The sequence below is a fragment of the Helianthus annuus genome, chromosome 5 (genome assembly GCF_002127325.2).
Source record: "Helianthus annuus cultivar XRQ/B chromosome 5, HanXRQr2.0-SUNRISE, whole genome shotgun sequence".
Lineage (NCBI taxonomy): Eukaryota > Viridiplantae > Streptophyta > Magnoliopsida > Asterales > Asteraceae > Helianthus > Helianthus annuus.
Window position 1 is genome coordinate 100,180,026 of NC_035437.2, and position 16,275 is coordinate 100,196,300.

At 37.6% G+C, this 16,275-nt stretch overlaps 1 protein-coding gene across 2 annotated transcripts; it reads right to left on the reverse strand.

The window, feature by feature from the left end:
- Positions 1-9,791: 9,791 nt before the first annotated feature.
- LOC110940806 lies at positions 9,792-13,240 on the reverse strand. 2 transcript variants are annotated; one of them, XM_035990236.1, is made up of 9 exons: positions 12,966-13,240; positions 12,834-12,885; positions 12,173-12,246; positions 11,477-11,578; positions 11,242-11,382; positions 11,117-11,168; positions 10,561-10,634; positions 10,336-10,429; positions 9,792-10,048 (listed from the first exon to the last, which is right to left on the reverse strand). In XM_035990236.1, the coding sequence occupies exons 1-9, from the start codon at positions 13,148-13,150 to the stop codon at positions 10,031-10,033; spliced, it is 792 nt and encodes a 263-aa protein (XP_035846129.1). In that variant the 5' UTR covers positions 13,151-13,240; the 3' UTR covers positions 9,792-10,030. The 2 variants fall into 2 exon arrangements, with proteins under 2 accessions (XP_035846129.1, XP_022038066.1); XM_022182374.2 differs by having other exon boundaries at positions 10,340-10,429; positions 12,966-13,239.
- Between the last annotated feature and the right edge of the window lie 3,035 nt (positions 13,241-16,275).

Consider the following 16,275-nt stretch of genomic DNA (forward strand, 5'->3'; position numbering starts at 1 on the left):
GGCTGGTAGTTAAAGATTAGCAACCCAACAAAACATTAAAGATTAACAAAATCGAATCCGTATTACAAGAACAAATCGCCTTAACCAATACCCACTTCACCAGATTGCTAAAAAAACAAGTTTTCCAAAACAATCACTTCATAGAGGCATTTGATCGAACACCGAAACGAAATGCTTGCGAGTTTCCAGCGACGTCTTCGTGTTCTCCGGTGGAGTTCTGGTTCTTCCGACGAGTGAGAGAGTGAGTAAAACAGTGAGGTGTTTTTGGGTGTGTCGAAACAGGTTGTGTGGGGGGCATCTAAAACAAAGACAAGGATCACTTGAGAAGTAGTTTGATGGGAAGGGTAATGAAATCAGGATTCAACACTGGTTATTCTTGCTGTGCTGAGTGCCCCTAAATTCATTTACTCAATTAACTCAAGTGCATATCTCAGGGACATCTAAAAGAAAGACAAGGATCACTTGAGAAGTAGCTTACTTATTTACACAAAGAATGGATCATTCACCTTACCAAAACAAACCTTCACCTTCATATTGCTGTCCTTCCTTGGCAACACATACACGAACCACACGTTGCTTTGATGCCATTTTGTAACATCCGAGTTTTCATACCAATCAATCTTATTCATTTCTCACTAGCTTCGCAACCAAGAACTCACTACTTTGTTTTTGATGCAACACAACGTACTTGGGGCAAAGACATCCCAAGAAGTTGTAACACCTCGAATTTTTGTGTCCAATGATGTGTTAACACGTGTCATTTGATTACACGTGGCATCTATAATAAATAAAGGACTAATTTTGACAAACCTTGAAAGTATATAAATTCGAGGGTTATAAATGGCAACAAGGGTAAATATACTGTATAGTAACCCTAAATAAATGCTTGTACCTTCGAACGAATAAATCATAAATCGTACGGAAGCGAAACGCGGAAGAAAGTGAGAGATTACGAACTACAGGGGTTAACTGTGTCAACATGTTTAATTATACCTCTGAGTGACCCTTTAACGTTCCCAAGACTTCGTAACAGTATTATACGCTCACTAGAATATACTGTATAAATTCCGCGAAGTTCCGCCTTAAAACGAAAGAGTTATACTCAAATTCGTATGAGAAGGGTTAAAAGCGTCAACAGTGAAAGTTAAGGCTTTCCAAATAATTAATAAATAAACCGGGGACTTTATAATGCGGGTAAATAACACGAGGCCCCTATCGGTAAATAACCGAGGGCCAAACCGCAAAGTTACCCCTTCAAAACCGAAAGGTCAGGTAAATCATTACGAAAGATTTCGTTATTAATTACCAGGATTTCGCAATCATGACAAAAGATTTAAAATTTCTGAAATCTTAACCCCACGCGACCCGCATTGCATATTGGTTAAGTTGAGGCGGGCCGCGAGCCTCCTCTTTTACTCGTCTGGTATTTAAATCCCAGGCGGCCCGCATTATAAACGCATGGAACTCCCATGCGGGCCGCATTAGACGCCCAGATGCAGAAACATTGTAACTACTTGACCTTTGGACCCTTTGAACGACCAACAACCAATTAATGGGGCATGGGCACTCTATGCTCGACCCATAACACTTAGGGACACCTGCCCATCATCCATGATCAGTTGTAGCATGAGTTGTGATGATCTAAAGGCCATTTGAGCACTATAAATAGCAATGTTGTGGTTACAACATTCACACAACTCAAACAACTCATCTACTGATCATTCTAAGCACTCAAGTCCTTTTCTCTGCTCTATAAGCAAGAACACACTTCTGTAAGTCGTTCATACTCATTTTGGTCCTGCATTTCCATAGTTATAGCTCATAAACGCAACCGTCATAACTAACGGTTGTCATTACAATAACTTGCAAATGGTTCAGTCTTATGACGAATCAAAGGTGGTTATGAGATGGTATTTATGTGGGTAATAAACCTCTAAAAAGGTTCCCCCTGATCACCACTCTAACTATGTCAAATATCGAGTCAAACGTGCGGTTAAAAAGTCAACAGAAAGCTATTTTAGCGATTTATGCATAATCTGTAATGTATATGTTATGAAACCTGTTTTGACACTTATAAAACATGATATTGAGTATATAAACTTGTTTGCGCTCGTTTGAATCGACCATTTGCTATATTGAACCGGTTCGGAGCCGAATGTCGCAAAAGTTTGACTTTTGCTTTGACTTCAGTTCTGACCCGTTTTAGTGAGGTATAAATATACCTTAGGACTCTCTTAGGACCAGGTCACATGTTGGTATAAACCTCTGTGGTCGGTTCATGAGTTATCCTAGTCTTTTGCGCATTTCCGTCATTCGCCTAAAAGTTAACCGTAACGGCCTTTTAAAATTAAAACGAGTATTTCGGACACGTGAACGGACCAAAACCTTGCTTATTAAATTATAAGCATGTCCTTAAAGTTTCACATCAATCCGAGGTCTAGAATGAGAGTTATGCTAATTAGCGCAATTTAAATAAACTTTTGTAATAAACGGCGCAATTAGCATAACACCTATCTAAACCAAGATTCCGTCACCAAAACTTTTACCCACTGTATTAAAATGATATTTTGGGAATTTTAAAGATTTTTAATAATTTTTACCTCGCTCATAACCTGCGGTTATGGCTACGGTTCGGTAAATACCGAATATGCCCTTTTTGGCCAAAACTTGAGTTCTACAAGGTCTTTTGACCCGATTCCAGTTGCTACTAATTTTAAATAATAAATAAAGTATTTTAAGCTTTATAAGCTGTTCGGGAAACTCAGATTTCCTGTAGAACTCGAAAAGCCTTTTTAAAAGTCTTTAAAATGACCGAGAAGCCCCTACGGGGCATAATATTAACTTAAACTCGTTACGGGCGTCACGGAAGGTATCCTACTGATACCACAACCCATTTAAGGCATGATGACTTAGGAAATAAGCGTACGACTCTCATGGTTAACCGTTTCGCCTATTGCGCGCACGGTTCGGTTTATGAAACTAGTTTTCATAATTTAGCCGATACGGGTCAAATTATATCATTTAAACCCCAAAATCCAGAGTGTGAACCATTAACCCATATAAAACAAGTCTCTGAACTTGTTGGGACAGAATCACACTCCATTCTCGGTTTTCGCCTTTTCGCGTGATTAAAACCATATCTATATATATCGGAACCAACCGGTCTAGGCTACGGCCATTATAACGACTCGTTAGGATTCCAAGAGGTTAATTAAAACCTTCGTTCCAGATTAGGAGCCCCAGTAAAAGCTATCGGTGATTTAATCCAAATTAAGGAAATATACTTGCAAAGGTAAATACTTTAACTTATTTCCCCTATATGGGCTTGGGTTACGGTATATTAATACCGCTTGATTGAGCATTATATTCTTCCATCGCTTAGGTGGTTAATTAAATAATATGATCGGCTCATTTAAACAGTTTTGTTGCTTATAAGCCTTTGGGGGGTTTAATGACCGTTGTCCCGGATATCCTTGGCATCATTTTACGAAATGGCCACGACCATCGACATCCCGGTGTAGGCGTACACCCGGTATAAAGTGTCGACATTAAATTAAAAGACGTAGCCGTTGGTTTTTATACTACGGTTTTACGCAAACGTGGTGTGTCTATAAATCTTTAACCCGGCACGACCCGGGCTACTGAACGCATAAAAGAACATGTAAAACGTTCACAAGATTTTATTATAATTTTCCCAAGTTATAAAAGAGTTTGTGCCTTGTGCATTCAAATCAATTTTAATAAACATTTTCAAATGTGTCAGTTGAATGTATTTACCAGTGTAAACTGACGTATTTTCCCCAAAAAGATTAAGTGCAGGTACCTAAACGTAAATTGGCTGGTATTAGCTCCCTAGCGTCGTGATAAGTCTCGCAAGCTTGATTGCAGCATCTGATGGAACAATACTTTATGTTTATTTACGATCCACTGTGGATATATTCAACCCCTGTAATACATTTGATATTACAACCAGAGGTTGAAGTTTATATATTTATCTTATGCTTCCGCTGTGCATTATATAATTGTGTGGTTTGACTATATTGTTGCCAACATCGTCACGGTAATCCCCCACCGGGCCCACCGGTGAGACACGTGGAAATCGGGGTGTGACAGAAGTCCCACATCTTGAAATCTCTCTCACTCTAAACATTCTTAATTATGGGGTTCTAGTCTCATCCATTCCTAAGACGCCAAAATATGTTGGTTCACTTTTATTTTAAGAACCCAACATGTAAGAACTATGTTCACTTTTTATTAAAATATATTATAAAATATATAATAACGAGACACTCGTTATTCGTGGGAAATTAAACTAGTACGATACCGGTTACAAAACTAAATAAACATAATACAAAATACAATTTTATTTACCGAAATGAATTCAAGTCGCGTCTCTAGTAGGCACTCCACTATATATTTAGAAGCATACTAGACTCGAGTCTTCGCCATGTTGAGTCTTCAACCTTGCTTCTTGACTGCAACAATGAACATACTATAAAAGGATGACGGTTTCGGTTGAGGATCGTGTTTGACACGGGACCCTTAAAACAGATTCCGCGCCTCCTCTCAGACGGTTTGTCTCTCAGGGTACAACAACCAGAACAATGTGTACTACTGGAGATGACTCTTGCGCCTGAAATTACACCGGGTATAATTTGGTGTTTATGGAAAATAAAGAAAAAGGGAAGTTGTTTCTATTTGACAATACTCCTCTCAATTTTATGGAATTTTAGAGACTAAAGAGAGTATGAACCACCAAGTTCATATATATATATACACACACATGGTTTTAACTTATTAAATTAAATAAATTAAAGCTAGTAATAAACAAGACATTAATCTTGTTATAGCTAAAAAGCCATTAATCTCAGTCCAACTAACTGTTATGTTACAGCTTGCAAGCCTGCACGCATCCAACTCGCATCCAACCCTCCATGTTGCGGCATTGCGATTGTGCGAAGTGCGCCATGCACATGCGCAAGTGAGGGTGTTCGGTGCCCCATAGGGTCCCCACTAGTATTCGCCTTTAAGGGAAAACAATATACGAGTGCTCCTCTTTATAAACTGTCGGAAAGAAGATAATAAAGATAATAAATTATAGGGTAGATTTGGATCAGTCAAACCTAATCTCCCAATTACAGCTCACGATCCTGATTTCCAGCCATTGATTACTCCCTTTAATTTTTCTTGTATCCATTTTTGTCTCTATTTTTGGTCTATAAATTTAAAGGCTTGAATGTAATAGAAGATGTATCAATCACAACTTACAATTCAATACAAGCCTCTTTTTGATCTCTATACCAGTTGATATGGTATAAGAGCAGTGTTCCTAATCCTTGAAAACACTTTGCTCATCATCTACAATCTATCCCATCAAATCCAACCTCAAAAAAACCCAATTAGCCCTCAAACCAAAACCAAAATCAAACTCAAAAAAATCAAACCTGTTTGCCCTTCAATCACCCGTGAAATCGCATCGGAACAATCAGCCCTCCATCAATACCCATCGGAACGACCATCTCCGCACCCACTCACCACCACCTCCGCCTCCGGCCGCCTGTCGCCGCCGCCAACAGCCTCCGTCACATCTCACGGTCACAACCCGCATCAACAGTCGTAGCCGGCCAATAAAATAAAGAAAAGTTTTGATCGTTTTGCTCGGGTTCGCCGATTTCATCTGAAATACCGTTGTCATCACCAAAAAGATAAGAACTTCTTTTCTTAATTGTTTTCAATAGAAAGAATGGTGTTTGAAAGTAAGTCAACAAAGATTTGTTGTGTTCTCGATGATGAAGACAAAAGATCTAAAGCACCAGGCCCCACCATTTAGAAAACTCTTTTTTAGAAAGCTATTTAGTGCTTATATTTAGCTATTTATTTATATTTAGTGCTTGTTTTGTGTGATCAGTGGAGATAAAGAAAGGAACCGACAGACCTTTTTTTGTCAAAAACGAAAAAATGGCTAATCATCAGGTTTATGAGTTGTTGAAAGACTATACTACAAGTGGGGAAGCCTATTTAACAACGCAGAAAAGCGGTGATCAAAACAACCCTTGGATCTTTGATTGTGGAGCCACTGATACGATGACGTATGAACCATCTGACTTCATCTCTACAAAGAAACCAAACCAAACCCACATCAAAACAGCAAATGGCGAAAATGCATTAGTGAAGGGAGGAGGAACTGTTGAAATATCTCCCAACCTGAGACTGTCAAATTGTTTATATGTTCCTTCGTTAACACACAAATTGTTATCAATAAGTCATGTTACAAAGGAACTTAATTGCACAGTTCTAATGCACCCTCATTTTTGTATCTTACAGGACATCAGAACTGGAAAGATAATTGGGCGTGGTACTGAACGACAGGGCTTATACTATGTGGATGAGGTGGCTCAGTCAGGGACTGCGATGCTTGCTCACGGAACAAAGAGTAGAGAAGCATGGCTTTGGCATAGGAGATTAGGGCATCCTTCCGCTGGGTATCTACATCTTTTACTCCCTGAACTTTTCCCGTCCAACTGTACATTAGATTGTGAAACATGTGCCTTAGCCAAAAGCCATAAAAAACCTTTCAAACCAAGTAACACTAGGGTCAGTGAACCTTTTTCACTAATACATTCGGATGTTTGGGGTCCAGCTGAAACTAATGGAGGTCAAAATTTTCGCTTCTTCCTATTATTTGTGGATGACTGTACCCGGATGACATGGGTGTATTTTTTAAAACACAAATCTGAAGTCTTTGACAAATTCAGATTGTTTTACACCATGGTCCAAACTCAATTCAAAACCAACATTCAGATCTTACGATCTGATAATGGAGGGGAGTACGTTAATAACTCCATGAAACAATTTATTCAAGAGAGAGGAATGATTCACCAAACCACTTGCCCAAAACACCCAGAACAAAATGGTGTAGTTGAGCGAAAAAATGGCATTCTGGTAGAAATGGCCCGAGCCCTTATGCTTGAATCCAAAGTCCCTAAATCTTTTTGGCCCGAAGCTATAAACACAGCTGTGTATCTTCTCAACCGGTTACCAACCAAAGCCCTTAACCTAAAAACTCCCATAGACGCCTTCTCCACATTTACCAAACTACCCCCACCTCTTACCTTACCACCTAGGGTCTTTGGGTGTACAGCTTTTCCCCATATACCCAAAACCGAACGATCCAAACTTGACCCATGTGCCGAGAAATGTGTCTTTATTGGTTATGGGGTGAATCAGAAAGGATACCGATGTTATAACCCATTACGACGTCGTGTGATTACCACTGTCCACTGCGACTTTCTTGAAACAGAATATTACTATCAGTCCCATCTCAGTGGTCAGGGGGAGATAGAGCATGAGGACACACTGAGTTGGTTGAAGTGGACTCCATCCGCAAGCGAAGATGAGCCATCTCACGCATCCACACACACTAAGCCGGTCGAAAGTCTCGTCCAAGAATCATCCAGACTGGTGTTTGAGGTAAGTGACTCTCCAAACCTTGAAAATAACAATCATGAAAGTCCCGAGACAATGGAACAGGTGGAGACTGCTGAGCAGAACAACGCAACCCAAGGAGAGGTCGAATCTAATGAACAACATGATGGAGGCTCTGGAACAACAACGGGAACATACGTTTTACCGCCTAGAGCCAATAGAGGGGTTCCTCCAAAACGGTACTCCCCAGAAAAGGAAACCAGAAATTCAAGATATCCTGTAGCTAATATGGTTGACGGGAACTTATCTAACAGTGCAAAAGCATTCGTTACCTCACTATACTCCGAACAAATACCTAGTTCCGTAAAAGAAGCCCAAGGTAAGAAGAACTGGAAAGAGGCAATGGAAACGGAGATGCATGCTCTTATGAAAAACAACACGTGGGAGAAATGCACTCTTCCTAAAGGAAAGAAAACAGTTGGATGCCGGTGGGTGTATTCAATCAAATATAAACCAGATGGTTCCATTGGAAGATACAAAGCCAGACTTGTAGCCAAGGGTTACACCCAGACGTATGGGATCGATTACTCTGAAACATTTTCTCCTGTTGCAAAAATGGACACCATTAGAGTCCTTTTCTCCGTGGCAGCCAATAAGGAGTGGCCTCTCCACCAGTTTGATGTTACAAACGCATTTCTCCATGGAGACCTAACGGAAGAAGTCTACATGGAAGCACCTCCAGGTTTTTCAGGGAATTTCAAAGAAGGGGAAGTCTGTCGATTGAAAAAGTCGTTATACGGGTTAAAACAGTCTCCTCGGGCATGGTTTGGAAAGTTCACTTTGGCCATGAAAGAATATGGGTATCACCAAAGTAATGCTGATCATACTTTGTTCCTCAAGAGAAGAAACGACCTTGTAACCTGTTTGATCATATATGTAGATGACATGATTATTACCGGAAATGATGTAGAAGAAATAGCACGGCTAAAAAAGAATCTGTTCTCAAAGTTTGAAATGAAAGATCTTGGGAATCTCAAGTATTTCCTCGGGATAGAAGTTCTCAGGTCTAAACAGGGGATCTTCATCTGCCAAAAGAAGTATGTCCTTGATCTCCTAGCGGAAACCGGGTTGATTGATTGTAAACCAGTAGATACTCCAATGGTGGTGAACCACAACCTTCATATGGAACTTAATGGAGAGCTTGCAAACAAAGAAAGGTATCAACGGCTCGTGGGTAAGTTAATTTATCTATCGCATACTCGCCCTGATATAGCTTATGCTGTTGGAGTGGTAAGTCAGTTCATGCACCAACCACAAGTTGCTCACATGGAAGCTGCTCAAAGAATTTTAAGGTATCTCAAGGGGACCGCAGGCAATGGAGTATTGTTCAAAACAAATGGACACTTAAACGTTGAGCTCTACACAGATGCAGACTGGGCATGGGATAAGGGAAACCGAAGGTCAACATCAGGATACTTCTCCTTGGTCGGTGGAAACCTTGTTACCTGGAGAAGTAAGAAGCAGAAGGTGGTCGCTCTGTCAAGTGCAGAAGCAGAATTTAGAGGTATAGCTCGAGGGTTAAGCGAAATTCTTTGGATCAGGAAGCTTTTAGAAGACATTGGTTTTTCCCAAAGGGCTCCCAGTAAAGTTATGTGTGACAATACGGCTGCGATACAGATCTCAGAAAACCCAGTTCAACATGATCGAACAAAACACGTGGAGGTAGATCGACATTTCATCAAGGAAAAACTGGAGGAAAGAATCATAGAGCTCCCATATGTTCCGTCAAAAGATCAACTCGCAGATATTCTTACAAAAGCCGTCAATGGAAACACGTTTAGTAGCTGCTTGAGCAAGTTAAGTATTGGTGACCCCACTACTCAACTTGAGGGGGAGTGTCGGAAAGAAGATAATAAAGATAATAAATTATAGGGTAGATTTGGATCAGTCAAACCTAATCTCCCAATTACAGCTCACGATCCTGATTTCCAGTCATTGATTACTCCCTTTAATTTTTCTTGTATCCATTTTTGTCTCTATTTTTGGTCTATAAATTTAAAGGCTTGAATGTAATAGAAGATGTATCAATCACAACTTACAATTCAATACAAGCCTCTTCTTGATCTCTATACCAGTTGATAATAAACCACTTCAAGTTTTGTTATCCCACCTATGTGAGACAACTTGATAATGCTTAATCCATTTTTTTCTCATCCTTGTTTGTTCCAACCACACAACTTCAAGCCTTGACATCTCAATAATCTTAGCTCTATTTTGAACAAGTTTGGTTTGTCACAATGGAGCATGCAAACATTCTAATAAATATTCATACAACATATATAAATATAATTATTGGTGTCCAAATATCTAATGATAAACCCATTTTCACTAAAATTTCCAACACAACATACCGTTGTGACAGCAATATATCTTTAACTTGTCATATGAGAGATGAGACATGTGTATATAGTTATGTACGTCAGGTTTGCATTGAAATACAGCATGTAACAATGACACAAATAACATGTTATTTATACATGTAACATTTACCTTACACAATTGTATACATCTTTACTATTCCTTGGCACCCGCCATCAATGGTGGATCACTTGACTTCAAATCTCTGCAGGATTCAAAATATAAATTACAATCAAGATTTTGTCCCAGTAAAATTTGCACATAATTATCCAACATCTTAACCCTTTGTAAACAAAATGTTGTTTAATAATAGTAAGCCTAGAATGAGCAACAAAATAAGTCTCAAAAAGCATATTGTCAAATATCTAATATCGACTTATGAAGTGGAGGAAAAGAAAATGCTCTTTTTTCCCACTAATTTGTACTTTTATCTCAAAGAGGTCAAATAAAATGGCTAAAATACAATTAATTTAGTAAAATTTGATACATAACTTGCCTGTGATTATTGCGGAAAAGTATAAGGAAAATCGGGTGATCAGAAGAGAGATAGAACAGCTGGCGCACTATGTATACACATGTAGTAATGCTGTTACAAAAAAACACATCAGAAATTGGTATCTGTATTGCATTACATTTAATTTACAAGTATGATAAGATCACACACATTAGATAAAAGACTATCATAACTTTGTCTAGCATGAAGACACAAATGCTTACCTCCCAAAACATATAAGAAAAACTATCCACAATAAAGCATCCATCCAACTTGATTCCTTGTATGCTACCCACACCTGAAAACCAACAGTGAAAGAGCTAGCTTACTCACACTATTAATTATACTAAATACAAATTATCTTAAGAGTTAACTGCCATTTTCGTCCCTGTAGTTTGATCACTTTCGCCATTTCAGGTCAATTTTAAAAAATGCACCAGTTTCCTCCCTGACATACTGGAAACGTGTCACTTTAGTCCAAAAATTAAAACCCAGTTAAGTTAAACAGGTTAAATGAAGGGTATTATCGTAAATTCATATATCTTTTATTTTCACCTTATTTTATGACTTGACAATAATACCCTTCATTTAACCTGTCTAACTTAACTGGGTTTTAATTTTTGGACTGAAGTGGCACGTTTGCAGTATGTCAGGGTGCATTTTTTAAAATTGACTTGAAATGACGAGAGTGAACAAACCACATGGACGAAAATGGTAGTTAACTCTTATCTTAAAGAAGCAAAATTAAGTATACCATGAATTGAATGAATGGATACTTACCGACAAAGCCACAACATTGATATAGAAGTCGATTAGTGTTGCTACCACCCACCTGTGAGCATCCACTAATCTTATACTTAAAACTATATATAAATGAGAAAATATAGCAAAGGGACGAAGTTTACGGCGTGTATAATTCAGAACGAAATGGAGATCCATCAACAATAAGTGTATAAAGCAAGGTTCCCAGCATGAAGCAGCCTAGTACTGCAAAGATTACTCTTGCAGTTATAACAGAGACTCCCTTCCTGTGTTCCGTGACATCACTAAGCCAAAAGAAGATAAACATCCCAACATGTTGTTTGTGTTTGATGCAATTAATGATAACAAAGAGAAAAGATGTTGTAATCTCAAAATTACCTTTTCTGGTGTCTCACTAACACGAAGTAGAAAGGATCCTTTGAAGTCTCTTCAGGTGTCAACTTGTAGATTTGGAAAACTATGTAGGTACAAGTAGTGACACTGTGCAAACAACAAAAATGTTTCAGCAAGTGATTGTATGAAAATTAAAGGAAGGTAGGGGAGGCTTAGATGGTGTGCGTGGAGGACTTCCGGGGCCCGTGATTTCGCAGGGTATATGGTTTAAAAAAAATCCGATATATATATGTTAATTTTTTTTAAATAGTAAACCCATACCAATTTCAAGTAAGACTCATTTACAAATATTTTTTATGGTTTAGACTTTAGAAAAATTAGCTCACTAGGTTAATTGAGCCCATTATTAATTGAAAACAAAGTCTTAGATAATATAAATTGTGAAAAGTTGATCCAGCAATTTGATATGAAGAATGCAAGGTTGGCTGCACGAATCATTGATTAGCTATTAGTTTATTAGTTATTACGGTATGTAATGTAACTCATTTGAATACTATAATTTTCTCATTTTTTGTAATTTCATTGTTTATCGAATACTACGATTTTGTCATTTCTGTGATTGCATTGTTTATCGTTAAGACATAAGGGCACATTTTTCAAGTTCGAACAGGTTTTTTTTTTTCAAGTTCGAACAGGTACATGAATTCTTTGAGACCAAGAAGGAATAAATATAATAATTACCTTCCAAAGCAAATTAATAAAAGCACCCAAAGAGCTGCCATAACCCAGGTTGATTCCTTGTATACAACCCAAGCCTAAGGAAAAAGAAAAAAAAGAATGAGTAGAAGACAAGACAAATAAGTAGAAATGTATAAAAACAGGATACATATATATATATATATGGATTAGGATCAAATACAAAGGATCCTAATTGTAAGAAGTGTAAGAAGGATTTATAGAGTGACAAGTGTTCAATAACCTAAAAAAACCCACTACACAAAAAAACCCCACTACAAAAAAAAAAAAAAAAAACTTAAACATTCACCACCACCAAAAACCTAAACCCCCACCCCCCTCCCCCACCCACACATCACCCACCCTAAAAAAATAAAAAAAAATAAAAAAAAATAAAAAAAAAAATTTGCCAAGGGGGTGGGGGTTAGGTTTTTGGGTGGTGGTGGGGTGGGGTGGGGGTGGGTGTTTAGGTTTTTGGTGGTGATGTAGTGGGTTTAGTTTTAAGTTATTAGACACTTGTCACTTTATAAATCCTTCTTACACTTCTTACAATTAGAAGTCTTTGTAAAATAACTTGACCCATATATATATATATATATATATATATATATATATATATATATATATATATATATATATATATATATATATATATACACATACATACCCCTATAATAGCAATATTTATGTAGAAATCAATGAGTAATGCTGCCATCCACCTGACAATTAATTAAGTATAATTAATAAACAAGTCTTAAGTAGAAATTTAGAATAAAATTAGATTAGAATAGTCAATTACCTGGTGAGTAGTTCCATACGGAAAGGGAGGCCATCGGTGGCTATGGTGTAAACGAGCACCGCCACCATCAGACCACCTAATAAGCTCAACAACGTCCTCACTGCCACCTCCGCCGTCACCGCCATCGGAGTACCTGTCTGTCTTTGCGTTGCGTCTGTAACTAACAAATTGGATTCCATATCCATTTCTGAGGATGTCAGCTGTCCACGTCTACACCACTTTTTTTTCTCCTTTCACCAACTTTTGTGATTATTACTTAGACCAAGTTAGAAACTAGCATTACCAGTTAAATAAGGTACAAATAGGAATGAAAATTTTAAAAATTATAAAACCATATATGATGTTTGTGTTGGATTTATATGTACGGGTTCGATAAGTCAATGTTGCTGATCGAGCTATGACCCGTAAGAGTTACACCTTGGGCAACGAACATTAAATCCACTTAACTCCATTAACTAGTGATCACGAACAATTAACGAAACGAAATATATAATTATCTAGAATAATTATATATCCATGAGAAACGAAATTTATTATTTATACGGGTTATAAATAATATATTGTTTAATTACTTATTTAATTAAACTTTGTTTTTCGGGCTTCGCATCGCATTTGGGCTTGTGCTAGATGTGTTGGGCTTTAATGACCTAAGAGATAATTAGGGTTATTATAGTTGACCACAATATATATTATCATATATATTGGTTTCAAATTACATCCAATTTGAGTGAGTCTTCTGCCGTAAGACATTTTAAAATAGAGAAATTCACTTTTTTGTTTTTGGTGTAACACAATCACAAAGAAAAAGGCAACAACCGCTCATCAAAAGTTGGTGCCGTCGGTTGGTTTTTTTCATCTTACGACAGTTGACTGGCCAAGACAAAGCCACCGTCGCTCAGTTCGTGTTTGTGTCTAGCACTCGTTCGTTGTACCTCGGTGTCTCACACGGTTAATTATTAACCACAAGGTATATTTAATCTCATCGGTAGATTAGTTATTTTGTATATCGTATTTGCATGTTTGTAACCATGATCCTGTTCGATTCACTTTTGGTGTTGATTAATATATTTATTCCGGTGCGTTTTTATTAATTATATATTTAATTAATAAAATATTTCAAACCCGTTTTGATGAAAAGTAAAATTGACACCACCGAATCCCACCAGTGGTATCAGAGCCACGCTTACAACATGCAAATCGGAACCGGTCCTTTTAACCGGTTATAGATCTCAAACTTTAACTTGTTTAAAGTTTGAGAACTAAATATTTATTGGACGAAAAGTTATTTGGTCAAAAGTTTTATTTGTTTTATTTGACCAAAAAATTGCCCACTTCAATATGATTGTGTTGAATATGTAAATCTGGCCAACCTTGTACTTGTATTATTGTTCTTGTTTTGTTTTTGTTTTATGGTTTTTGGCCCACTTTGTGGCTCGAAGTTGTAATAGATTAGGGTTTCAATTTTATTATATTTTCATATTATTATGTTGAAGACCCGAAGACAAAACTGAAGACATTACAGGAATCAAGGAGGTGCTAAAGACAACTAGATGCACTAGGTCCATCCTTGTGGTTGTTTGTTACCCCGTGACCCAGTTTGGTCTTGCTATTTGGCTCTAGCAAGATCAAACAAAAGTGGCCTAAAGATTTACATATCTATTTTTGCTATTATGGTTGCTTTTATCATATAAGTTGTTATATAACATATTAACCTAATACCAAACTTTTAAAAGGTGTTTTAAAATGTTCACAATCAATTATAACAAGTTCTAAATTGATTTTTACAACTTGTAAATATTTGTTATAAAACAAATAGTTTATTTTAAAATAAATAATAACCATTATAGTTTTTGAAATTTAACAAATTTTAACTTTCTAAAACTCATAACTTAATAGTTTTAAAACTATTAACTTTTAAATGGTTATACAAGTCGCGACAAACTTAGTTTTAATAGGTTATTTAAATTAAGTGTCCTGAGAGATGAAAGGCTTCATCAAGATGTGACGACTAAATATGTACTAAAATTTGCTCTTACGACCCTATTTGGTAAATATTAAATTAACCCATAATTAAAATCAATAGTCTTTGCCATCCTATCACAAGCTACACTTGGAACGTAAAAGCGAACCATCAGTGTTTGGAGCCACAACACCACACTTGATGTCTAGCATATCCTTCCATGGTGCAAGGGTTTCGTTGATACATCCGGCCCTTCCACAAGTACCTCTTTTAGGGCGACTATTACTTTTTCTTTTCTCACCACATGCTCCAGCTGTCTCGAAAGTAGAAAGTCGGCATAGATGAGGCTAAACGTATCAATGCATAAACAAGAGTTATCTTAGCGGCCTCATACTCGAGAGTTGTGCAATTCTCATAATTGACACTCGTTGTCAGTCTGCCTAGTCACTTACTAAAGTGCATGCCACAACTGCCTTTACTACTGACATAGCCAGATAATCATTCCTTGTTCTAATTACCGTAATGGGTCATTAATTATATAAGGAAATATACATCGAAAATACTAATTAAAATCTCTTTGCTTATGTAACAGATGTCTAGTGAAAACAACTCCTTCGTTCTCAAGTCTATACTTGAAAAGGAAAAACTGAATAACACCAACTTTCTTGAATGGCACCGCAATCTGAGAATAGTTCTCAAGATGGCGAAAAAACTATATATCTTAGATGGCCCAGTCCCTACCGAGCTTGAAAGTAACACTACTGCTGCTCGTAAGGCACTGGAAAAACATAACGAGGATGCCATTGAGGTAGCCTGCCTTATGCAAGCCACCATGTCTCCTGAACTTCAGAAGAACATGGAAGATAAAGATGCTTATGACATGATCCAGCAACTGAAAGGCATGTTTCAGAAACAAGCCCGACAGGAGCGATATGACACCATGAAGCAGCTCATAAGCTGTAAAATGCAAGAAGGATCGTGTGTCAGTACTCATGTGCTTAAGATGAAAGGGTACATTGACCAGATGAACAAACTTGGTTATCCCCTGCAAGATGAAATGGCAGCGGACTTCATCTTGAACTCTCTCCCTAGCTCGTATGACCAGTTCATTATGAACTATAATATGAATGCTTGGGTGAAGACTGTGCCTGAGCTACATGGTATGCTCAAAACGGCCGAGATGAACATTCCACTTAAAACCAACCAAGTTCTGATGGTCAAGTCTGGTGGTGTTAAGAAGCCCAACAACAAGAAAATGGCTCATAACAGCAAAGGCAAGAAAATGGCTGTTGTTGCTGCCAAATCTGCCACCAACAACAAGCAGGTTGCTAAACCACCCCCTCCTCAGGA